General features: G+C 40.8%; 1 protein-coding gene across 1 annotated transcript; it reads right to left on the bottom strand.

Moving 5' to 3' along the window:
• Positions 1–211: 211 nt before the first annotated feature.
• Positions 212–26,998, bottom strand: MCM2 (minichromosome maintenance complex component 2). The gene is made up of 16 exons (XM_034431527.3): positions 26,043–26,998; positions 24,492–24,679; positions 21,046–21,221; positions 18,825–19,088; positions 17,750–17,969; positions 15,626–15,833; positions 14,652–14,786; positions 13,250–13,441; positions 11,491–11,584; positions 10,474–10,724; positions 9,844–9,970; positions 9,564–9,676; positions 8,426–8,668; positions 7,192–7,374; positions 4,115–4,270; positions 212–1,964 (listed from the first exon to the last, which is right to left on the bottom strand). The coding sequence occupies exons 1-16, from the start codon at positions 26,046–26,048 to the stop codon at positions 1,854–1,856; spliced, it is 2,667 nt and encodes an 888-aa protein (XP_034287418.1). The 5' UTR covers positions 26,049–26,998; the 3' UTR covers positions 212–1,853.
• Positions 26,999–27,031: the final 33 nt, after the last annotated feature.

Genomic DNA, 27,031 nt, shown 5'->3' on the forward strand with positions numbered 1-27,031 from the left:
ACTGAGGATATCAGATCAAGAGTTCTAGGTTCAAACACAGTGTCGTATGGAATTGAGCACCAGGTTGGGAAAAATGAACTCCGTTCTTGTAACAATCCAAGTAGCTCTTTCAGCAGCAATGGAGCCGACAACATATTGCTAAAAATCTAGGTCTGTACTTCGACTTTTCCATAGAAAGTATTTATCTACTACTGTATCGCAAAAATGGATATTCTATTTTTATGTTTTTTTATTAGTCTACATAAGGCATCTGGCAATGTTGAACATTCTGGAAATTAAAGGTAAACCATTACATTACCGTTGAATATATTTGAAATCAATCAAACACTAGAGCCTATTAAGAAAAAGGTTAGAACTTCTAGATTGCAGCGATATGTAGGCGATGTTGCATAATAAACAGGATTCTCTCTCAAGTAGACTTCTCGGAGATCCCCTTAAAATAGACACAACATGAAAAGTTACTAATGGAACTACAAACACAGTAGAAGAGAACGACCATTCCATTCCATAGAATTGGGTTGTGAACATTCAGAAGAGTTCTAAACAGGAAATAATTTAAAGCACAAAAGTGGAAATAAAATCAGAGGTTCTTGGCTTGGTGATTTAGATCATGGGTAGGCAAGCCTAAAGCTTGCTGTATTTACTTCTTTATTTACTTCACCCCTCATCTCTCAGCAATAATCAACATCTAGTGCAAAAGAAACATTTTGCATTAGGAGGGACATACAGATGTTCTATCTTTAGCATTTAATATCTTGTATCAAAAATTCAGGACAGGTATTAGTTACTGGTGAACAATTCATTCCTGCTATTTTTCCAGAAGAAATCTTGCTTCTGCATAAAAGTTGGGTTTTAGACATTTACTCTTTCTGATTCCGCTTGCTAAAAAGCTGGGGAGAACCCAGGTATTTGATGAAGTACCATCTCCAGCCAAAGCTGATATAAAAATGGATTTGTAAAGTTTAAGTGTTACACTGGCTTTAAGTTATCTTTATTACAACAGGAGTTCAAACAACAGAGGAAAAATGATAAATATTATTCAAAAAGCATATTGTTAAAATGTGAAGCAGTGAATTTTGGAATATAGAACTTTTTAAACAGCAAGCCAATTTCTGCCTTTATTTTTAAGAAGTTATTTTAATATCTTTGGGGATATTTTTTAGTAAATGTTTTCCTATTACATCTTTATTGGGCAAATATATGAGAAAAAACATTTTCAGGGATATGTAAAAAATATTACTTTGGGAAGATAACTTCTGCAGAACTGTGCTAAACCTTCTCTGGCCCATGCTGCTGAACTGCTTGACATGATTTTGGGGTGCTCCTGGCATGTCGGTGCCACGCCAACTAATTTTGTACATCTCTGTTTTGGCATAAAGCATAACATAGTTCTAAAAGGAAGACAAAATGTGAATTTCTACTAATCTTCAACACAGGCTGTTTTCAATTTTCATACACAAGCACATGAAACAATAAGCAGGGTACAATGAGAGGAAATGGAAAGCCGCAGATGCTTTAAAGTGAACTTGAGAACAGCGGTACTGCTTATTGGAGATGACCCATTCACCACTACCAATGTCAAGTCCAATTTCCAAAATGAGGCCAATAGGAAACAATTCCTCTGGGGCTTCATCCAGCAAATGCAGGTTCTGTTTTTTTTTTTTTTTTTTAACCACAGGACCATTCCATTCTATTCTTATTCTATTTACAGGCCTTTCAGCAGAGCAGTTTCCTAGTTCTTTTCTGAAATAGATATAAGGAAGAGCCTTGAGGATTGCCACGTGTTGCTGCAACAGAAGAGGAAGCATAGCTCTGAACTGCTTTTGTCTCCAACCGCTTGCGAAGTCATTGCCTCAGAAATTTTGCACAATTAATTTCCGCTTGATGTCACGGCTGAATTTGTTCATCTTGAACAAATCACTATCGAAGAAGGCAGAAAGATTGTGGATGTTGATTTGACGGGCCTGGCAAAGAGAAAGGGAGAGGGACATGGATAGTTAAGTGACGATCAAATTTTCAGAGAGAGGTTGTGGCAGCTTCTCTGCATTAAGATATTGTTCACTGAAACATATAATTTGGTCAGGATAAATGTTTACATATGGTTATTGATCTGCAATATCCACTATTCACAATATCTGTGTCTGTCTAATTTAAATGATTGCTCACCTCACTTCAGCAATTCTAAACAGCTAACAACATATATAAACAGAATCCAAAATGTGATTTTGTTTTACTGAATTTGGAATTGAATCTGGAAGAATCTATGTCTTCAATGCTTTCTGGCAGTTTGGCATAATTGGGGTCAACTGAATCTTGAGGGGGGTGGGTGGGGGCATGGTGTTCCAAAAGGCAGATGCTGCAGCAGAAAAGACACACTTCCTGGACCCCATAAGATAATATTCCTTAATTGTCAGAATGTCTAGCTTGCCTTTTCTGTCAGACCTAAACGGGATATTGTAGAGACTGTCCCATGCCATGAAGAGCATTCTAGGTGACAATCACCTAGCCCAGAGGTCAGCAACCTTCTTCGGCTCCAGAGCCGCATGCAGCTCATTGGGCCCTCTGCTGTGGCTCCCTGTCAGGAGATCCCACCACTGGCTGGCCCTGCCCCTCGCCCTCCCCTCCCGGTCACTCCTCGCTTGGCCTGAGAAGGTAAGGGCGACGGCAGGGGATGGGATAAGCAGCCAGGGCAGAGACACAGAGATACAGAGAGAGGGGGAGAGAGAGAGACCTAGAGAGATACAGAGAGAGGGGGGAGGGAGGGGAGAGAGAGATATGTCAAAAGGATTTTGTGGTTCCTGGTGTTTTTTAACAACTGGTTCTCTGCCCTAATGACTGGCTGGGTAGGCGTGGTTAGGGTGGTGTCATTTGACTGGTGGAAGTGAGTGACATCAAGTTGGCCACGCCCACCCAGGTTTTGTGGTTCCCGGTGTTTTCTTTTCTGTGGGAAATGGGTCCAAATGGCTCTTTGAGTATTTAAGGTCACAGACCCCTGACCTAGCTGCACCTGGAAGCATAATGAAAGCTAATACAGCTTGCAAAGCAGAGGCTAACCAAGGTACATCCGTAATTGTGCATGCTGCCACAATCTGAACCACCTGCAGTTTTTAGATATTCTTCAAGGGCAGCCCCATGTGACTACTCATCACAGTAGTCCACTTGGACAAGGCAGGATTGTTCTATTGAATCAGGGGTGGGTTCTACATTTTTTTACTACCAGTCCTGTGGGTGTGGCTTATTTTGTGGGTGTGGCTTGGTCATGTGACATTTAGGATTTAGCAGAGGTACTGGTCTACCAGGCTTTTAACTGCTTGCAGTGCTGTACCGGTCCTCTCATTTGTTTTTGCAGGCACTGGTCTACCCATTTATTTTTGTACACACCAGTCTACTCATTTGTTTTCTTTTAACACTGATCAGCTGTAGGGCGGCCCTTTGAAGCCCCACAGCAAGAGTTTAAGTAGTTTTTTTCCTTCTAGCTATCAGCTGGGACTCAGGAGGCTGCAATAGATTGGGGGTGGGGCCAAATAAAAGGTAAGAATAACACGGGGGGGGGTGAGGGGGAGAACCGGTTTGGTGATGTCATATTGTCACCGCTACCGGCTCGGCGGAACTGGGCCGAACTGGGTGGAACCCACCACTGTATTGAATGTACCATATGGGAAAATAGATAATTACATTAAAAGAGATAATTTCCTCTTTACAGGTAACACTGATATTTGACAACAAAGCATGCATTGCAATTTTTACGTCTTTTTCACAGAAAATAAAATGGGTCTATTCAACATCCCAAAATCCTGTTGGATGCAAAACCACAGCACAGTACAGCGACAACACACACACACACACACATATATATATATTCCCCAATTTCTCTCCTTCCAGTGAGATCATTCCCTCTTCATGATGTCCTTGTGATCCTGACCACTAATTTCTCACATTTTGGGGTTCAGAACAATACAAAAATGTAACCCCAGAAGAGAGCAACTTTCCTGTTGTTCTAACATCTCATGCTTTTCTTTGCAACAAAAGAAAAGTGCTCACTTAGAAAGGGAAACCAAAATTGACTAGATTTAGTCTTGGTACAATGTCCACAAAAGGGAATGATGTTCCATACCTTATCAATTAAGTCTTTCTCCGGCACTTCAGTGGTGTCCTGTTGTGCTCCATAGCGATTCCTCTGATACGTCATCTGTTCTGATACAAGTTGTTTCAAAATGAACAGCAAGAGCTCGTTGTTATCCCTCCTGAAGGCAAGGTATCGGGAAAAAGTCTGTGTGCAACAAAGAACAAGAGGGGAGGTCAGGAATGAACCAAAAGCAATTTGAAATTATCTATTTTAATGTACCTATAGGTTTTAACAAGCAACTCTAGCAAGCTTACAGCAAAATGAATCCATGCAGACAAAGCAAAGCATCCCAGCTAGTACAAATATAGCAACATCCCCAAGCAGTCACTCCACTGATTCCCTACTCATTACCAATCCTCACTGAAAAACACAGGTTTTTTTTTACAGTGCTTTTGAAATGTTAATAAGAAAAGAGCCATGCTCACCTGGAGGGATGTGAACTGTTTTAGGGTGAGGGGACTAAGGTCCCAACAAAAAAGTTTCCTTTAATGGTTGTCAGGGGAAAAATCTGCAACATCCCCTTTCACGTTGCATGTATCAGGTGAGCAAATTCTATGTCCTTAGAGTGAGCAAGGAGCCAAGCCTATAAAGGATAACCAGCATCTTGAAGCAGACTGACCGAATTTTCCAGTAGACAATGCAACTGCAGAAAATTGGCATTCTGCTGCTGGACTAGCTTCTACCGACTAGACAACAGGAACTACTAAGTACATTGTATATAATCTCCTAGAGCGATTCCACATAGAGTGAATTGTAATAATCAAGGGAGAGATGATAAAGGCACAAATCACAGTTGAAAAACGGAACATTCTAAAGCTGTTTCAATAAAAAAATGAATGTCTCTGATGTAAATAAAAGGATTTTAATCACCATCTATTTTAAATACAATACTGGCCTACTGAAGGCACACTTGAGGATTCACTCTTATTTTCTTAAGGGAGCAAACAGCTTTCCAAAAAAAGTTTGGTTACTGAATAGTTAAAAAGTTAAAAGATCCCAAAACACTTTCCCAGGACTTTATTTATTTATTTATTTATTTGATTGTTTGTTTGCTTATTTGTATTAAACCCCAGGCAAGAATGGAATAATAATACACAGTTAACTGAAAAAAAGTTTTTGAAGCTGGAATTTTGGTAGTTTAATGAGCAAGCATTTAAAATATGAATTACAAATTAATCTCACTGAATTTTACCCCTAGTTTGTTTAATTTATTTGACTTAAGACACAGACCCAACTCCAAATGTCTCTAGGTGGCTCACAACATAATAAAATTAATCAGAATACAATTCAAAACCAATAAAAACAATTAAGGTAAAAACCAAAATGGACCATCAATGACTTGGGACAGATCCATACAGGTCAGGACTACCCCAAGGCCAACATCGCATGGCAACAGATTAAAATCCCCAACGGACTCCAGGATTCTGTCACCAGCCTAGCAATGGAACTTAATTACCAATATTCAGGCAGGGATGATGCTGGATAGCAGAAAGGGTGGTAAAACGAACAACAATCTGAATTGCCTACCAGAGCCCACCTTCAGAAGACTGTCTCACATCTGATTATCCACGGAGCAGAGCTTCTCAGGGTTTCATGGACAGCAATAACAACACCTCCATCTCTTTCCTGGGGTCTCAGTTGATGGAAACCCTGAAACCCAGGTGGACACTCCGCTCTGGGCCCATCAGGTTTTGATGAGACACACCAGATTGGTGCCCTCATTCAAGGTGGAACCTGCCCCAGGTTCCCACCATGTCTCCTTCTACCCATCCCTGTCCCAATGTTCCTGCCCGCTATCTGTAAACCATCACCCCACCCTTTTACTCCTTCCTCTCAGGCTAATGCCCAATCATACGCATACCCAACTCAATACCCTAACAATCCATCTTGCCCCTCAAGGAACTCAACCATCCTCCATCCATTCTTGCCCAAGAACTCATGGCCTCCAGGAGGACAGGCCCCCAGTACAGAAAGAACAACAGGCCACTCATCTATCCATCAAAATGGGAGAGATAATTACTAAATCAAAGCAAGGATCACAGAAATAACTTTGTCAAATACTAAAATGGGCAATATAATTTTTTTTCTTCTACATTTGATTTTTATAGGGGAGGGCAGAAACATAAGAGTAAGAAATAACCTTCAAATTTCTGGACCTTCTGGACTGAAAGCAGGCAAAAACGTTGTTAAAGTACTCACATTTTGTAAGCACTCAACTGATTCAAAGTTGTCTATAAGCTGCCTAGACATGCATACAGAACATAATTTTTTATTCACTGTATGTTTTAATCTCACCACTCCATCAAGAAGTTCAGGATAATGAATATGGTTGTTTATTCATATTTTAGCCTTCCAAACTAAGGTTGATCTGAGATCGCTCAGTAAATTCCCTAAAGAGTGGATTAGAAATTGATCTCTCTGATCACATCAAAGGCCTTTCAAGTTGGCCCAATTCTAATATTAACTTTAGTGTCTCCGGCGTCCAACCCTCATTTCAAAAGCTATTTCATTCATCAGGAGTGTGGATGACAGGGCCCTTAGCCTATTCCTTTGCCATTTGGCAGCATTTTCTAGGATTCATTACTGGGATTCATTGAGGTCCAAGCAGGGCATTTACTCATCTGTTGAACAATCCAAAAAGAAATGCTTTTAAGCAAGAAATAATATTCTTTGTTTTCAGCCTGAGATTTCACCATCTTCTAAGATCAAACTGCTAGTTTAGCTGACAGTCTTACTTGTCCTAAGAGACTCTGCATGGATACCTAGAGATTCTGGATAATTTGGGAGAATTATTGTAATTTCTCTATCAATCTTTTCCTGCAATTTCCAGTTGACTAGGATAAGTTTCAACATACTATACACACAATAATGGAGACAATAGAAAGAGTCTATAATTTACTGTCCATAACAGTGTGCAGTGCATAACAGTGTCCAAGATAACATCTGAGTCCTTGTTTAAAGTCGGCTCCCTGAATCCTCACTGGAGGTCTTAAATTCTCGTGGTATTTTTCCATAATCCCAAATGAAACCACCACCACAACGAAAGGATCCACATCTCTGCATACCTTCCGCATGCTTCTCATAACACTAAACTTCTGTGTGTCGATGAAACTCTCCAGCATGACCCTGATGGCCATGTTGACATCGTCCTCCACCACGTAATCCCGCAGGTGCATGCGAGCATGAGCCTCCGCCATTCGGATCATGGACTCTATGTGACGCACTGTGATGGGGATACTCCCAGTTGCCTGCAGAAAGAAAAGGGAAAGGCCCTGATGACTGATTCCAGCAATGCAGAAAAGGGCATCCCAAGAATGGCATGTGACTTGCCAGCATCCTTTTTATGCTCCCATATGCCCCACCTAAATGTGCCCTAAAAAGCAGCTGGGGAGCTTTGAAGAGGATCAATGGATGCCTTAAAGACTGACAGGCTTAAGACATCTACTTTACTTCTTAAAACATCTGACCTTATCCATAGTGGATCCTGTCCTCAGCCAATTTTAGAGTGTGGTCCTTGTTCTGCCACACAAAGTGATTCAGAAACTGGCTGAAATTGCACACCATTAAGTTACAGCCTGCCTTTCTACTCTGGGGAGCTGTTAATGCTGCATGGAGCTAATTAAAAACAAATAACGGTGCATAGGAGATAGTAAATAGGAAAAAAAAACCCACTAAAAAAGTCTGTTTAAAAGGCATCAATGATTAATGGAGGACTCTGCCATCTGCTGGCAAACTAGTGCATTGCATAGATTATAAGGAATATGCCTCCTTAGGGGTTATTCCCACTACTTCTTTTTTTCAGGAATCCGGACCTTTTTTCTTTGATCCTTGAGCTGACATCTAGCCAAAATGCTATCAGTTCTCTCTATTAGACAAGTTGTCAAAACAAACAAACAAACCCCAAGGATGGGAGAACAAAGTCCAAAGATCAGGCTAGATGTTTCTATAACCCAAAGGACAGGTTTTATATATACACTGATGCAATAGTTATTGGCAGATATTTTGGTGAACAATTGTATCTAGCTTTCAGGGACAAATTAAGCAGTAAAGAATTCAGAAGAAGATAAAGACTTGCATATTCTTTGGGTGGGTTCTAATAAGGCCAGTACTGATTTATAGATTTGGGGACTTTTTCATGAACCATTGTAATTAAATGGCTGCTTCTAAAAAGAACCAGATTTCAGATTTATCGGGACCAACATTTCTTCCAGCTCCATTTAACTGGTGAGAGGAGTAGTGATTCTGCAGGTGACAGTCTCTCTCTGAAACATAGGATTTCCCACCTCCCTGGTTGCTTACCATGGATTCTTTCCTGAGTTCACTATACATCCTGGCCACTTTGTCCTGGTCCATCTGGTTGAGTTTGGGATGGACTTTTTCCTTTGCGTAAATAATGTATTTCTTCAGGACCTCCTGTGGAATAGGCTCTACGCCATAAGAATTAGGGAGGATAATCTCTTGAGACTCTCCATTTACTGCATCCTTGCTGTTTGGGTGATGCTTAATGTGGCTACTGACAACAAATCGAGCCAGCATCTCATCCTTCCAGAAAGAATTGAAAAAAAGAAAAACAAATACAAAACACTGATTTTATATCATTTACTATAAGATAATCTCAAAAGTTAATTTTCCAAATTGCCTGAATGGATTTTTGACAAGAACAGGTAGTCCTTGAGTTACGATGGCAATCGAGATGGGAATTTCTGTCTCTAAGCGATGCATTCATAAAGTTGCTTAGCCACAACAATCTCTGCAGTCCCAGTTGTTGCACAATTGTTAAGGTGTTGTGCCCTTCCCATAACCAAAGTCAATGAGGAAGCCATCAGGAAGTTGAAAGTCTCGGGCCAGTGGACAGGTGAGTGGTAGGAGCAGATGAAGAGGGTGTTGCAGCGAGCCTCAGGGAGGGTGCAAGAGAGGCACAGCGTGGGTGTAGTGTGAGTCCAGAAAGGTGTGCAAATAGCTGGCATGGTGTGAGTGCAATGTTGGAAGAGTATGCAGATTGGGGAGAATAGCAACCTCTTCTCTGCCGTTTTCTCCTATTGACTTTTTGGGGAAACCAGCAGGAAGGTTGCAAATGCTGATCATGTGATTGTGGGGTGCTACAACCCAGTCCTATGTGCGAACTGGTTGCCAAGCACACAGATTGCAAGCACATGCCATGGGAGTGTTGGGACAGCCAGAATATGAGGACTGGTTGTAAGCACCATTTGTTCAGCAAAGTTGTAATTTCAAACTGTCACTGATTCAAAGGTTGCAGTTTGAGGACTGCCTGTATGCTTATCAAAGTGTTCCTGTGAGTTTTGCTTTCCCAAGATAGACACGAGGTCAATGGTATTAGCCAATTCCATTTTATGTAACTCCCTTCTTCATTCAGTAAGTATTAAAATGACAGGCCCTTCATTAACCTTCCTTAAGTCTAATAATAGGCAGAACCTACCTGAACAGGATCCACAGTGTCCCTGACCACACACAGGATATCAAAGCGAGATATGATGGGCTCGGTCAGGTCAACGTTTTCTGAGAAAGTCAAAGAAGGGTCATAGCGCCCGCCTAGAATAGGAAAAGAAGCATTTTTTTAAAAAACAAAAACAAAAACAGTGCATGCTCTCGTTCCTTTCAGGATCCAAAAGACAGGAAGTTTTTAAACAGGAAGTTTAACACAATATGTGGAACTTTTTGCCATAGTTTTGAGTTTTTCTTCCATGGGCCCCACATACCTATGGGGTTGGCAGCAGCAATAACAGTGCAGCGAGCTTGTAGAGAGGTGACAATGCCAGCCTTGGAGATGGAAATGCTCTGCTGTTCCATGGCTTCGTGGATGCTGGTCCTATCCTGATCGTTCATCTGAGGAACAAGCAAAAGACGTTAAAACTCCAATTAGCCCCAATAATAAATAAAGCAGAATTCAGATGTACACATTCAAAGCATGTCTTAAGAAGTTCAGTGCCTCTAGATATAGAAATATTATCAAGGACAGGAAGTATCTTCCAGCTAGAATTGTTAATACTGAGTTTCAAAGCCATTTTCTCCCATCGCATATTAACCAGCACTGTGCTATGTTCTCCCCAAGGTATCTTCACTTATAGATTTCACTACATTAAAGAATCTTCGAACCAGCATCCTCCAAACCGATCAAATCCCCCACCAGATTTAATATTCCGAGCAGTTTTTCCTCAGTTCCAGATCTTAGGACTGACTCTTTCCAGATAGGTCCTAAAATCCAACCAGTCTTCTCCTCTCTCAGCTTCATTTTCTGTATTCAAGGTCTTACCTAGAGCAACTTATACTGTTGGAATCTGGAATCTGGCTTGACCAAATTACGTCATGCCTCCAAAGCCAATACTTGCCTTGTCAAATTCATCTATCAAGCACACCCCTCTGTCTGCCAGCACCAGGGCTCCAGCCTCCAAGGTCCATTCCTTGGTTACAGGATGTCTCTGCACATAGGCAGTCAGACCAACTGCAGAAGCTCCCTGGCCGGTGGTGAATATCGCTCTGCTGGCTACTTTCTCCACATATTTGAGGAACTGAGACTTGGCTGTGCCAGGATCGCCACAAAGCAACATATTGATGTCTCCACGGACTTTGTGTTTTCCTCCTGTAGTGTTTTAATATGGAAAGAACAGTGAGCCAAATTGCAGATGGCACAATGAGACAAAATGTTACATTAGAACTTCAGAGACTTGAGATCAGATGGTCCATCGAAGCTCGCCCAGTGACCCTGAACCAGGATTCATAATGTTGCTCTGAATAAGGACCGCTAGGTAATGAAGGAAGAGAATCAACTATATGGCTTATAAGGGCAGGGTTAAAGCATAATATATGAAATAAAGCTCATTTACATACTTTAAAATATCTGATTGCTTTCTAGGAGAAGTAGTCAGATAAAGTGATATAGCAATATGAAGAAATAAGCTGATTGAGAAATGGTCTGCTTTACTAGTATTCCCCATACTATTAATTCTGATTAATAAGACATCAGTACAAAGGATAGTAAAACAAAAAAAGAAAAAGAATCTCTCCACCTCATTTCAGAATAAGGTGAGTTTCTGATAAAACTGGGCAGACGGAAAAAGAAATGTGGTGTATGCATACTTTATTACATATACTTATTTACAAACTAGATAAAACTGGGGGAATTTCATGTTTGAACTTTTTGGTGGTAAGAAATTGCTGTTATTTTCTGGAATAAATTACTAAAATGGAGAATAGCTTATTAATAGGGACATGTGCAACTATAAAAATAAAAGATGAACATCTTTTCAAGCCATTTCTCTCTGCTATAATAGAGGTATCCTCTCTAGCAACTTAAAGCTCTTCATGTAAAAGCAGCATTGATCATGAAGTGTCTTTGGTCAACTTACCTGGGTTTTTGGGTTCTCCTCCAAACAGGGCTAGAGCCAGCCCCCTTTTGATATCTTCATGCCCATAGATGGAAGGAGCAATGCTGGCAAAGATCTGGGAAAAGCAAATACATGGCCAACATATTTATCAACAGACACACTAAAAGTGAAACAGTACTACTACAATGGAAATCTCCTATTAAACCTTGAATGATTGTACACTGTTTGCACAATTATTAGGCAAGTTGTATTTTGGAAGATTAATTTTATTATTGAACTACAGTCAATCCAAAATGTTAATAAGCCTCAAACCTGAATATTTAAGAAAATAAAAGTGAGGTTTTGGCTTTCTTAGGGGAATATCTATGTGTGCACAATTATCGGGCAACTATTAACCTGCAGAATTATTCAAACCTGAATTTGCAATAAAACGTTTGGTTCTCTGATCACACCCCAATATCTTAGCAATTTCAAGAGTGTTGCATCCCTCTGAAAGACTTTTTATAATTTTTTACTTTTCATGTCAGTTAAATCTCTTTTTGGCCCATTTTGCCTGAGGAAAAAAAGCTGCCTAATAATTATGCACACCTTGGTATAGGGTGTTGATTCCCTTAGGCCACACCCTCCCTCATGCAAATACACATCACCTGATATACTTATATCCATTAAGCATTCAAGTTTATACAGCTTGGAGATGGAATATATGCATAAAAATGATGATACGGTCAAAATACTCACTTGCCTAACAATTCTGCACGCAGTTTATAGCAAAGTCCTATTAAACCTACAATGACTGTATAGCAAAGTCACCAGGAATCAGTCTGGGAAGACAAAAGCAGTAAGGCCTCGCTCCTTCCAGAATGTTTTAATTTCCCTGGCTAGACTATAGTCCTGGGATTTTCTGGAGGTCTCCCTACAGGAGATGATTTTTAAAAGATTATATCGGCAATGATTAAATGCTAGCATTCTACAAAATGGGCAATAATGCAATTAGCTGGAAGAAATATATCATTTTGTATTACCAATAAAAGCTATGGAACTTTGATAAAGAAAAGCTAGTGCTGAGTTGTAACAGACACATGAGGCTTTTTGAAAGTTTCCATTTCACAGGTTGTGAATGAAGGAAGCCAATGAGCAAGTCTTCTGAAGACTTTTGGGAGGAAATCTTCTGATTGACCCAACCTTGTAAAGGATTTTGTGGTTAACATCTAATGAAAATTATATGTAACTATATATATATATGTAGAAGAAATAAGAAAAGAGAGAAGGTTCATCTAAACATTTAACACCCATTCTTCAGTTGGGTTTTAGTGGTTGAGATTAAATTTTGGGATGGACTTAATTGAGTTGGATTTAATTGTTAAAGCTTACTGCTCTTCTGAATATTATTTTTCTTCTTTCTGGGAGACAATAAGAGTCTATGTAATGGAGGAAAATAACAGCAATAATAGAAATAATAATTTCTTTTAGTAAAAATGTAATATTTTTACTAAAAAAACCTATTGCTCATGAAACAATTTGTTTAGACATATTCCAAGTATGGATAGTGTGAATTCCGAACATTAAAGCAGACAAAACACAAACTGAACAGGTCCCATAGTAATACTTTCATAGATGTGCCTACAGCTCCTTGAAATCATCTTGGAACAGAAGGAGAACTGCTACTGCTATGGTAGTAATCTAGTAATTAGATTCTAATAATCTACTAATCTCTGGAGCTTTCATAATGTTGAACTTGGAACAAGAAACCAGAACCTTGTATCTTGACTTTCAAACTCACTTTCTCTCCAATCTGCTCATCTTTAGACAGTCCTACAATAACTTTCATATCCTCATCTGTGAGCTCCCCAACGGCCACCTTATTATCTTTCTTGGTGATGTGATTGGCCAGGATCACAGTCGCAAACACTGGAAACCCATTCGCAGTATTCAAAGAGCCATCATAATTATTATGGTATATTCCAGTTAGCTCCTAAAAGACAAGAGCAAGATATTCTTTAGTCATTGGCACTAAATTAATTTGTATAATTTAGGGACAAGGCAGACAAAAAGAGGGAGAAAGGAAGTGTTTAAGGAGCATGAACAAAAGCAGACACCACCATATTATTTGTGAAGTACTAATAGAACAAATAACTAATGACAGATAGACCTCAAACTTGTGATCACAATGGAGCCTGGCCATGATGACGTTAAGTTGGGATGGTCATAAAATGGGTCGGTCACGTGACCAACCTGATTTATTTATTTTTTTTGCACCAATTGTTAAATGAAACTAATGGTTCACTATGGCAATGGTTTTACGGAAATTTTGAATGCTGATTTTTGGCAAAACTATAATAAAATGCAGTCATGAAGTGCTGTAAATGGCCATGTTGCCAAATACCCAAAGTTGATCATGGGTATTGATCAGAATTTTGAATGTGGGTTGTATGTAGCTCCCAGGTAGGCCTGTCATAACGTTGAATAGTTGCTAAGCAACTGGTGGTAAGTCAAGGACAACATGTATATTCAATATCATTTATTGTTATGTGTTGGAAGAATTTCTATGTTATGGTCTTAGGATCTTTTTAATAATGCAGATGAAAAAACATTTTTAGGATACATAGAGTACATTGATACACTTAGCAACAAAAATTTGTATTAAAAACAGATTAATTGAAACAATTCTGCGGAAAATGCTAGTTCTTTGGAACTTCCTTTCACATTTCTAAGTAAACAAATCCACGACTGAGTTGACAACTGAGAATCTCAAGATAGAGTGAAATGATGATCATGCAGACAAATAAAAAGGGAAGTGCAAGGAACTCAGGCTGAAATGTGCTACACAGAAACTTAAAGATATAGCCATTCTGGTGGACTTCAGAAAACCAAGTTACACATAGATTGTGAGTTCACGTGTTAGCTATGAAAGCCAGTTGGATGACTTTGGGCCAGGCACTCTGTCTTAGCCCAATCTCCCTCACAGGATTGTTATTGTGGGGAAAATAGGAAGAAGGTCTGTTGGATACAGTATGGTTTACAGCCTTAAGTTATTTGTAAAAATAATAAAAGGATACAAATAAATACTTCTTCCAGAGGCAGCTTTATTTTCATTAAGGCTCTTTCCTGAATTCTCTAACCAGGATTAAGTTGTGATCAATATGCCTCAGCAAATTCCCTGCTTTTCTGGGCCTTATACTTACAATCTCATCTCCTGGCTTGCAACTGTCAACCAGGTCAGCCAGTAAAATGGCATCCTTTGAGCGAGGAAGCCTGCCAGCTGCCACCTTCCCTGGGCTCTCCTGGATTTTGATGCGCTGATAGTTCTGGTAGACTGTCTGTCAGGACATCAAGCACCTGAAGTTAGGAATTTCATGGAGCACAAAAAAACCCCTCTGCAACCAAAATTCTCAGCACATTCCTTAAACAAGAAGACACTAGATTCAAGGAGGTTTATACAAGACCGCTTTCCCTCACATCCATTTGAAAAACTTCAGCTCAGGCAAACTTGTATTTAGCTGCAAATGGAAAAACCTCAGCATCTTGGAGACTTGTCAAAATATAACACAAATCTACACACAGCAGACTATCTTTCAACTCACCTCCATAAAAGTTTTACATTTGTTTTTATTTTGAATTATGATTGTTCAACAATCATTTTGGCCTTGTAAGCTTTATGTGGAGTTTACCTGTGCGTTAAATGAACACATACCTTTTCCACACACTTCTTCCAAGCAAAGCTCCTTATAGAGTGAGCTTGCTCAGGATCATGGCAATTCTAAGGACCTTTCCATGGGTTCTGCTTTGTTGCCTCCAATTTTCATATCCAAACCTCCCTGAACTCAATCAACAAATTTGTCCTATAATTTCATCCTACTGACAGAGACTGCATTGCTTCCTATTGTGGTATGATTGTTGCTTCTTTTTTCCCTTCAACCAGTTAGAACTATTCGGAATGTCTTTGGTCTTACAGGATAGAATCTAGTATTTATGAGCACCTGGAAAAGCGCTACTTCTTTGTTGTAAAGAAGGGGATTCAACCTGGGCTCCTCAAACAACCAAAAGACTTCCAAGGCATCAGGCAGCTCCCCTTCCAAAAGATCTAAGAATTATGCAGTTTTAACTGTCTGAACAAAGATACAATGGTCCTCCTAATATCTCATCAAGCAAAGCTTACCTCTTCCATGTTGATATCAAAGGGACCAACAGATTGACACTCTGGGCAAGATCCTGGTTTTACTTCTTGGTTTTGAGACTGTGAGAAAGGCCCCAAGACAAAACCACATTTGGTACAATTATACTTGATCATGCTGAGCTGGGGAAGGACCCCTGTACAGCTTGTCACAACTCCACTTGTCCGGATAAGCTGGTTTAGATGTAATTGCCTATGAGAAGAAGCAGGAACAAGGCTCAAATATAAAGGATCTTGAATAGTTGAATATTACATTTTCTTTACACATTTCTGCAAAACTTTGAGAAGCAAAAAACTCATGAATGGGGGGAGGGTGTCAGCCTTGGAGGCCATCTTTTCTTTGGAACTTCAGGGCTGCCACATTTAGTGCCTGGGAAAATGGGAGGAGGGATTTGCAAGGAGTTGGTGAAGATATATAGCCATAACAACATTCTTTTCTCTGGGAATCAAGGACTTTCAGCCTGCACCTGGGTAGGAGTGACTGGATGATGTCTCCAGTTCGGATGAATTCATTGGATCATGTGACGAACATGTGGGTGCAGGGAATGGGTCTTTGACTTTCTTTTGGGTGGGGAAAACCCGGGAACTTTCAGATTCGGGTTTTCCCAGATGTGCTAATATGACATCTCTAATAAAATGGATCTTTGAGGAATTGCTAGCCTCCAAGTCTTCTTTAGTTGGGGGTGTTACCTGGAACCCTGACAGAGGGAAGGCAATTTAAATCAATGATAGAGGGCACTTTTTCAAGCAGGAGATCCCAGTTTTCATATTCAGACATTTCCTCTTAAAAAATGACCTCTAATAAGTATCCACCTAAGACCCTGATGATCAGCTGCCAGAGTAAATAACACAAATTAGATGGGTTATAGCTTGGTATAATAATGAAATATTGGATTAACTTTAGCTATGGAAAGCCCAACCTCCCTTACAAGTCATTGTGGGGCTAAATTGGTGGAAGGAATGCTATACTGGGGGCTGACAAACTCGCGGCCCATGGGCCAGATGAGTCACACACTGGCCACACCTGGTTTAGCGAAGGGGAAAAAAGTTGCGATTATGACATGTGATGCCGTGATGATGCGAGTTTGACACCACCCCGCTTACGCAAAACAGTACTCAGAACCTCACTAATGGCTGGTAGGATGAGTTCTTCACCAATAGTATGTGGCTTTCCAGACTTAGCAATCAGCAATGAAATGTTGTATGATGCACGCAAACCATCATTGTTTTGTTAGGAACCATTGTAAAACATTGCGTAACAGTGCTGGGCGCTTTTGAAATTTGTCACGAAGCGATTGAAAAAAAGTTAGGTTCTTGTCTGCTTTGTCAGGATGTGCCTTCTTCAAATGTTCGTTCAGTCTGGAAGGCTTCATTGCCACATTAGAAAATACTTTTTCACATAGCAGGCACTGTGGCAGCTACTGGTTTATAAATCCATACTTTAGATATTCCACACTACATTGTCTACATTTCTTCTTTGATTTTTCTGCTTCTGCCATTTCTGCTCTGAAAATCAGAATGCTTACAATATGTGTGTGTTCACATCTGATTTGAAAAGAGTTACAGTTGCGGGAAGGGGGGAGTAGTAGAAACCTGCTTTTTTAATTTAAAAAAATAGGGAAAGTTTGCTGAGCCAGGCAAAACAGAGCAGCACACACGAGGCTTAGCGTGGCTGCCAGAGTACGGTACGTGCAGGTGCAGGAGGTAATGGGGTGAGTCGGGCCGGAACCAGAAGTGCTCAGCTGACTGACGGCTGACAGAGCCCCAGGCTGAATTGCGCCCTGCGAGGGGCCCATCTCCAGCACTACTCTACCACCCCCCTTGCCTCTTAGCACCCCCCCTGCCGCTCCCCTTGCCTCTTATTGCCACCCTAAGTCATCCCACTGCCCCCCAGGGTACCGCCCCCTTTGGGAACCACTGCTGTAGAGGAACACTTTAATAGGCAGTCTCTTCATTTTTGTCCTTGATGCAGTAATGCTACCAGAGACCTACTCAATAGTTTATCATCTGGATCACTTACATCCTAATCAACTATGGGTCATAAATCATTAAACAGCCTTGATAGGTTTAGTTAGTGCTGCCAACCTCAATACTAAACTGCCTTCTTACCTAAGTGATCGTAACTCCTCCACCAGAGGTAGATGTGAGATGCGGACATGGATTTCCTGAGCAATCCGGTCATATTTGGGATACATAGCCATTACTACTTCCTTGGCTGCTTCATCGAAGATCTTCAACATCTCAGCTGGGGCTTCCGGAAGGAAGTAGGCAAGGACATGTTCCCGGGCAGCCAAATCTTCATAATTCACCACCACACTCTCTTTATTCTCTGCCAAGAGAAGACTTTTTTTTTAAAAGGCCCACCACTGCAGAAATGCAAAAAAATGAGTTTATTTGGTTCCTTCTAAAATGTATTTGCAATCATTATATGGCAGTCCTTCTTATGTTTTATTTGAACTTCGGTATTCTTTTTTAAAAAAAAACAACTATGCTTTTGTTGTGAAAATAGTTGTCAGCTTCTACTGAAGGAATTCTATTCATCATGGCTAAGAAAAATGAACATTAAGAATAAAGGTATTACTCTAATAGATGTGTTCCTTAGAAACCTGCTAGCCAATATTTTAGTAACTTAAACACCGGCATTATAATTCAAAATAATTAAATAGTTGTTCTTAACTCTTGCAGCACAATTCACCTACAAAAAAAGTATAAAGATATGGAAGGGAAGAAAAAGTGCAGCCCATACAGGTACAGTATAGTTCTAACCATGGGAAAAAGAATTAAACTGAGATATACCCCACAAATATTATGTCTATTCAGTAAAGGAGTCTTAAGTGGTTTGTTAGGATCCATCTGAATAGTATAATCAGGAACCTTAATGAAAAGTCACCTACCAGCTATGATCATGTGGTATGAGATATAATGTAAGTTAAAAGAAATATATCTCAAGCAATGACTAAGTTCATACAGCACACTAAGCCATTATGTGGTTTGTGGTTTAGCATGTTGTATGAATCCAGCAAATAGGTTTTGTAAACAATGGTTTGGCTTGCAATGTATTATTCTAGTTTGAAAACTGGTTTAGTGCAGTTATGAAACTGGTCAATATGAGTCATCACCAGAAACATTTGAAACTAGCACTCTGGTTTTCTAAACTACTTTTCTTGCATTCCCACAGTTGTACCTTTACACATGTCACTGATCCTCTCTTTGAAGACATTGTGACCATGATCATCCACATGGGTCTTTAGGAAGTTCTTGAAGCGATGGTAGATCTCAAGACGGGGAGCTGCCATGGACACCCATTCTCTCACCGAATGCCCCTTCATGTCTTCCAGGTTCTCTATGCTTTCGATCATGTCTTCCTCCTCTTCCTCCATACCTTCAGCAGCCCGTTCAGCCAGGCGCCTCTTCCGCAAAGGACGACCCTCATCTTCATCATCACTCTCTAGAATTTAAAAGGTGGGCAGAAGCAGAGGAAATAAAAAGGGATTATCAGACAGCTGCATAAACATAGAACTGTTAATGAAGCTAAATCAATTCTCTGATAGGACTCTTAGATGGATGTCCTCTTTTTTAATAGCTTTCCCCAAACGATCACCCCACAAATACATTGGATTTCTACAATTTCTTGTTCAACATGATGCTCATGTCTTATGAGGCTATGTATAACTTCCCATTGGGAGATGATGAGAAATGTATCATCTGGAGAGCACCAGTTTGGAATCTGCGGCTCTTCTGATTTAATGCTATTTCAAGTGTCAAGCAATTTTTTTTTCAAATTTTGCTACATTCTAAAAATTCTCTGTTTTTAATTTATTTGCTTTCTTATTGTTTGTTGTAATTTTAACATATTGAAGACTCTTGGTTAAGAAGAGTAATCCCATTCATATGTATATTTATTTAGTAATCAAATTTATACTCTGCCCATCTCATTATCTAAAGTGACTCTGAGCGGTTTATGAATTAAAAACCATTCCATTTACATATGAAAGTAAATATTAAAATGATCAGCTATATACTCAGAATATCTCATAAGACTGAGTAGTGTGGGACTGACTTTTATTAGTAAGAAATAAATCAGAATCAGTCTTGTAGGTAATCAAATTGCTCATGACTTATTTGGCCAGATCTTTTTTTTAGTTGCTCATGCCTTGGACCTTTGTGGTTGCCATACACTTTCATGTCTATATCCCCAAGCTCAATGTTATGTGACCACATTCGACAAACCCCCTGAAGTCCCAATTTCCATTGTTAAGTGAAGATCATGGATTGTTAAGTGAGCACCTTCTCACAACTTCCTACTGGCTTTCAATAGCCAAAGTCAATGGGGAAGCTGGCAGGAAATTGAAAGCCTCAGATGGAGGCAAATGGCTACTGCCAGATAGAGAAGAGCACATGAGTGAGAGGAAAATACAGTGCAAGAACAGTGGGGGGCTTCTGCCAGTGGGAGAGAGGGTGTGAGTTGTGGGGGAGGTGTGGCATGAGTGTAGTGAGGCTTCGGGAGGGTGTGCAAGTGGTGATGGAGGTGCAGCATAGTGTGGCTGCTTGTTGTGGCCCGCTGGTGGCCAGCTGAGCTGGCAGCCGAGTCAGACAGTGAGGATATTGGGGAGGAACATGGGCCAGTCCTGGGGGCTGGGGAAAGCTCGGACAAGGGCTCTGCATTGGAGGCAGAGAGGGAGATAGACAACAGTGAGGCAGAGGAACAGATGGAGCTCGTTCCCAGTGTGCGCATGCGCAGAGCTGCCAGAAGATAAGAACAACTAAGAAAGCAGGATCGACTTGGGAGTAAAGCCACACCTTGGAGATGATTGGCCCCTCCCATAGGAAACAAAAGAAGAGTGAATGGGGAGGGGGCTTTTGCAGGAAACCGTTCGTTCGTTCGGTTGTCTCAAGAGTGGAAAGTTCTGTTCGTGACTCTAAGAGACTCTGTGTCAAGTTTTGCCTTACACTGCGTTTGGAAACAAGTTACGTGGCAGTTTGTCAAGCGAGATAAGGTGTGTCGATAAATATTCCTTTGAAAAACTGTTTGGACAAGCCTTGCTGACTGTGAATGAAAGTAATTCACAGTCCTGTTAATTAAAGCGGTTTTGCCAGGACCAAGACTCTGCTTCCTGCTTTTTAAGGGAGCCTAGGTCAGAACACTGCTGCTGGGTGGGAGAGGATGCACAGGGGGCGATGAAAATGTGGTGCAAGCACAGGGGGACTGGGGGAGGTTGCACAGGTGAGGGGAGACTAACATGAACAACTTTTAACTTTCCTTCCAAGCTTCCCCATTGACTTTGCTTATGGAAAGCTGACTGGGAATCGTAATCATGTGACTGTGGGACACTGCAACTGTCTTAAGTGTGACTTAAGGAAATGCATAAAGCAAGCCATCACTACCCATTCATTTAAAAATGTACCATAAAGCAGTCCACTCCGCATGCGGCCCAGGCCTCGACCCATCTCACGGTCCCTCTGTCTCATTGCACGTTCTGCAGCTTCTCTTTGGCTGGCAGTTAGCTCTTCCAGATCTTCATCATTCAAGGCTAAACCTTCAGCTTCATAGACATCAAGCTCAGGAATAGGACGATAGTCCCTGAACAAAAAAATAAATAAAAACTTGTTCATCAACCACATTGCATAAGCATCCTGAGTACCTTACTTATTTTGCAAAGCACCAGATCTGACATTTATATTTGGATATCATAACTTGTACGACACCCCCGCGCTCCCCCTGCTTTTGGCACGCGATGGTACAGTGGGCCCGATTTTTTGCCCTCCCCAGGCTCCAGAACCTTTCTAGGAGCCTGAGGAGGCCAGAAACGGCCTTTTTCCCGACTTCCAGTGGACACTGAAAGCCCGAAAATCAGCTGGCTGATGCATGCATATGCGCTGGAGCTGAACTAGGGCAATGCTCGCGTGCCCACCAATATGGCTCCACGTGCCACCTGTGGCACACGTGCCATAGGCTCGTCATCATGGGTATAGGGTCTCCTGCTTGAGCAGGGGGTTGGATTAGAAGGCCTCCAAGGTCCCTTCCAGCTCTATTCTTCTGACTGATTGATTGAACAGCTGGTTTCCTCCCCAATCTCCTCCTAAATGGTTATAATATTCCATTACAAGATTGACAGAATGCAGCTGGCCAGAAATTTTTATTACAAATAGAATCTCTGTCTGTCTGTCTCTCTCTCTCTGTGCACTTAGTGTGGGTGAGCCTCATTTTTAGATATTCCATTCTACAGCTTGTTATCTTGTTTGCTATTACTTCTTATTTCTTTTCTTTCTGGAATCAAAGAGCTACAAGCCAACTTTTAGCACTGATGGATTATTTATTTAGATAGCTTCTTTGCTTCTATCACTTATTAAATCAATGTATTAACTATTTTAGATGGATATCCATTTCATGAATGTAACTTTGGGTGGGTGGCTGGCTAACAACATATTAAAACAATAACAATTAACAGAATAAAAACAGTATTCACAGAATAAAGTTGAAAAAATATTTTAATCAGTGAGCTATGCTTCTAATTACTTGTGCTAACACTAAATGGGATATATCAAAGGGACAACTACAGTGCAACTTTGAGTCAATAAACCTTGCAATTGTACTGTTGTTTTCTGTGGCAATTGAATGCACTGGAAAGAAAAAAATTTGGGAGGAAAAATATTAAATTTCCCAACGCATCTATACATGCAGCATTACCATTTTTCAACTTTCTCACAATGTTTATGACTCCCTTTTCATATTTTTTCTCAATTGCTTGCATTTGCAGCACTGATTTAATGTGGCATCCAGTGTAGTAATAGTATTGTTCTAGCATTTTCACATTTGTTTCATCCCAAGTAGTATCATCACTTTTATTTTCCATTTTATTCACTCTATGAGAGGCTTTATTTCTCTTCATTTCATTGCAAAGTTTTGTTATTTCCATCAAATTTGCTATAAATTCTCTCTTCCTCTTTAAGCTTATTTCTTCCTCTGACTAAATGCATTAATTCTTTACTCTCTCTATAAGGTATTAGTTTCCTCTTTTCTTGCAGCAATCATTCCTCTATATGTTTTTTTCATCTATAGCCTCTTTCATTTCATTCCATTAAGCATACTTTTTACATATCCCATTACAATAACTTCATACACTTCTATGGGAATTATGAATTTAGAGCAATTTAGATGTGCAAATCCAGCCCTTATGAACTTCTACTTCATCTCTTAAATTTGAAGGTTTGCAACAAATGGCATCTTGTCACTTGACTTAAGTTCTGTAATTAGATATTTGAACTGAACATCATGTAATGTATGGCTTTTAAACTATCTAACAATATCCATCAAGGTAGATATTATCTAGAATAGGGATGGCACATTCAGATACTTGTGGAAGTTTTAGAGGCCCATAAGCAACTGGCTCAGTGCTTAGCCTTTGATTTCTTTCTTAATTGAAACAATTCCTTTATATATTCTAGAACAGGGGTGTCAAACTCGCATCATCACAGCGTCGTCACGTGACATATCGCGACCCCCCTGCGCTAAACCGGGTGTGGGCGTGGCCAGCACGTGCTGCATCAGGCCCCCGGGCCGCGAGTTTGACAGCCCTGTTCTAGAACAGGAGTCCCCAATCCCCAGGCTGCAGGCATGCATGAAGCTCTGCTCATGTGAGTGGAGGGCGCTTGTGCCACTCACACCCCCTCCCCTGCGCTGGGCCACCAAATTGGAAAGGTTGGGGACCACTGTTCTAGAACAGGTGCATTTCAAACAGGATAGAAGTTGGGATAATTTTGGTTACAATCGGTTATCTTCTCCCAAACTAATAAGGAACCCTGCACATTTTCTGTGTTTATGTTTATCAACAAGAATAAAATGCAAAACAGAAAAACATATCCAGAAAAAAGGAAAAAATTGTATGTAAAAAATGGGAAAAAATGACCCAAATTTCAAGCAAATCTAACATTAAACATAAAAAGATCCACCCTTAAAAAAGAAATTTAAAAAACCCTGATAAATTCTCCTCCCTTTACATAGTGGGTCTACACATAGTTATAAGCTTTCCCATCCTTATCTATCAAGAATACTATATTAAATAAATAAATATTCCAAATGAAATGATCTCCATCTAATCATAATATATTTGTGAAAAACAGAAAAAAACCCAACAGGTTAGCTCAAACATTACATCAATCTTCAAATCCCAGGAACCCTGCACATTTTTTAACTGATTATGGTGAAAAGAAAATCATGGTTACTAGTTACTATTAGCAGGAAGCCAAGCAATGCAGTTATAATCAACTAATTGACTACTGTATGTGATTAACTGATAGAGCACAAATTTGCTGATATCCTGTTTTCCCAAAAATAATACATCCCCTGATAATAAGCCCAATTGGGCTTTTGAGCGCATGCGCTAAAATAAGCCTCCCCCTGAAAATAAGCCCTTCCCGAAAATATTTAAATGTAGAGCTGGAAATCAGGTAAGACGGCAAGAGGAGCCCCATCTTGCTCCACGCACCCCAAAATAATAAGACCTCCCCCAAAATAAGGTCAAGCGCTTATTTCAGGGTTCAAAAAAATATAAGACAGGGTCTTATTTTCACGGAAACACAGTAACAGCAAGGAATGAGAAAGACCAAGGAGTATGACAATGTGTGTGGGAGTGTCTTGTATATGAAATAATGCAGTCTGAATTTACTGCCACACCAATATCAATTTATGGTATTAAATACAAACACCTTCACATTTACTCCTTTGAAGTCGACCTGATTTACATTGAATTGATGAAACAGGCAAGAAAAGAGAACCTAGCTGGACATAATGCCAAATGTTTCATTCTCAGATTTCATGTGAAAACATGAATCTGGGAGGTGGTTTCCATACCTTTCCATCCCTTCACCAATCAACTCCTCTCCATCTTCGTCCTCTTCATCAGGGAGTCCCTCTGTCCCCAGGAGTCCTTCAGACTCATCCTCGAAGGGTGGTAGATCTCTCCCTGGACTGGATGTGAAGGCCTCTCCTCGGCGAGAGTTCTGCACCGGGCTGGTAGCCATGTTCGACTCAGAGGAATCCTAACACAGCAGACAAGAGTTCAAAATATACTGTGAATTTGGTTAGTATACAGGTAGCCCTCGATTTACAACAGTTTGTTTAGTGACCGTTCAGAGTTAACGGCACTGAAAAATGTGACTTATTTATTTATTTATTTATTTATTTATTTATTGGTTCGATTTATATGCCGCCCTTCTCCGGAGACTCAGGGTGGCTTACAATGCATTAAGCAATAGCCTTCATACTTTTGTATATACCTGCTTAGTAGGGCTTTTTGCCCCCCCCCCAAGCGGTGTTCTTTTTTATACAAAGTCAGCTTATTGCCCCCACAATCCGGGTCCTCATTTTACCTACCTTGGAAGGATGGAAGGCTGAGTCAACCTTGAGCCTGGTGAGATTTGAACTCGCAGTAATTGCAGGCAGCTGGTAGCTAAGTGCTACTTAACAGCACTTTAGTCCACTGCACCACCAAGGCTCTTATGACTGTTTTTGACTTTTTTTTTACTGTTTTTGACTTTTTTTTTACTGTTTTTGACTTTTTTATAGTTATGACCTTTGAGGCACCCTCATGATCATGCGATCAAAATTCAGACGCTTGGCAACCGGTTCATATGTACGACTTTTGCTCTGTCCTGGGGGTCACGTGACCCTTTTGCATCCTTCTGACAAGCAAAGTCAATGGGGAAGACAGATTCACTTAACAATCGGGTTTCTAACTCATCAACTGCAGTGATTCACTTAACAACCATGAAGAAAAGTCATCAAATGGGCCAAAACTCACTTAACCAATGTCTCACTTAGCAAATGTCTCACTTAACGACAGAAATGTTGGGCTCAATTGTGGTTGTAAGTCGAAGTCTACCTGTATTTTCCTAGGACTTGGTTTGGTTCGAATTTTCCAAACTTCTCAATGTGCAAAAGGAAGGTCAAATGAGACAGACTAAGAGAAGCGCCTGTTGACTACTCCTGGCAAGAACTGCGTGACTCTTTATTTTTGCTCTTTTTTAAATTCCAGAGAGATCCTTTGGGTTCAGTTCCAAAACAGCCGTGCCTGAGAATATTTCTTTCTACTGCCATCTTCTAAACTCCTCCTGGGGTTTGACACGGGCGGCACAGACCTCCCGGTCTACGGCTGGGCAGGAATTTTGCACGAATGAACGGAAAAGTGCCTAAAATTTCACTCTTCCTGCAAATTTCCGCCAGGCAAAAGGTCTGGATGCAGCTTCTAAAACGAACCAGCAAAACTACGAAATGAACGGCTAAGTGGTTAAAAAAAAAAACAAGAGGACACCAAACGACCCCAAAAAAAGGCTGCCCACCAAAGGGACGCAAATGCAAATAACCAATACAAGAAAAGCCCTTGCAGGTCAGTTGCTCTCTTACCGCCATTTCTTCTGCTTCCCGAGCTTCTTCCAACAACAGCACCCCCTGCAAACTACAAGCGCCGCCGGAGCCTGAATTCCGCGCGGATGAAGGGTCACGTGATCAAAAGCCCGCGAAAGCTTAGGCATCCTGACGCAACGTCTTATGAATATGCAAATATTAAGCCTAGAGCCTAGCGGAAAGCTCTCTTATGAATATTAACGAGGAGGCGGGGCGGTCCGTCGCTGGAGAGGAAAGACGGCGGAGGTGAACTTATGAATATTAACGAAGGGGCGGGGCCGGGAACTGTAGGCTGTGGGGGAGGAGATAGGTGAAAAAGAAGAAATAAAACGCGGCTCGACGGTGCTGGGAACTTTGCTCCGACGTCCTTGGTGAAGGAGGAGTTGGGGAGTCCAGCACTCTGGAGAGCACCACGTGAGCTCCGTGGTCTCTCGTCGGCCGGGAATGCTTATTATATGGGGCTGCCTTCCAGTCGTGCAATGCAGTTCCTTTGCCGTTTCGTTTCGCTGAATTGTTTAGCCCTCCAATTTCTTCCAAAGCGGCGAAATAAGCCACGAGAGGGGGCGCGCCGACGGTGCTTGTTTTGCCTTCGTTAATAAAGAAGTTTGCTTAACAGGAGACGCTTTGCAAATGCTTAAAAGGGATGCCAGCCCGAGGAAGGGAGTACTTTTAGGGGTGGGGGGAAACCCCCCAAAAAACTCGAATTCGCCAAAATAATCCAGAATAAAAAAAAAAATGCACGTTTTGCAAACTGTCTTTTTTTTTTTTTTTTGCTTCGATTCCTCCCGTAAATCAGAAGTATTGGCCGGCTTTGCCAAAGGAACCGGCGCGAGGACTACCTAACTAACTTTCCCAAAGACTTTCTTCAAAGCCTTTTTGGAAACGGTTGCGCGCCGCCACTTCGCCTTTAACGCCCTGCCGGTTGTTGCTGTTTTTTTGTTTTTTTTCTCTTCCCCTTTTTCCCCCTCAGCCCGAGACTCCGCCCCTCC

The sequence above is a fragment of the Pantherophis guttatus genome, chromosome 2 (assembly GCF_059756535.1).
Source record: "Pantherophis guttatus breed Tessera chromosome 2, ASM5975653v1, whole genome shotgun sequence".
NCBI classification, from domain to species: domain Eukaryota; kingdom Metazoa; phylum Chordata; class Lepidosauria; order Squamata; family Colubridae; genus Pantherophis; species Pantherophis guttatus.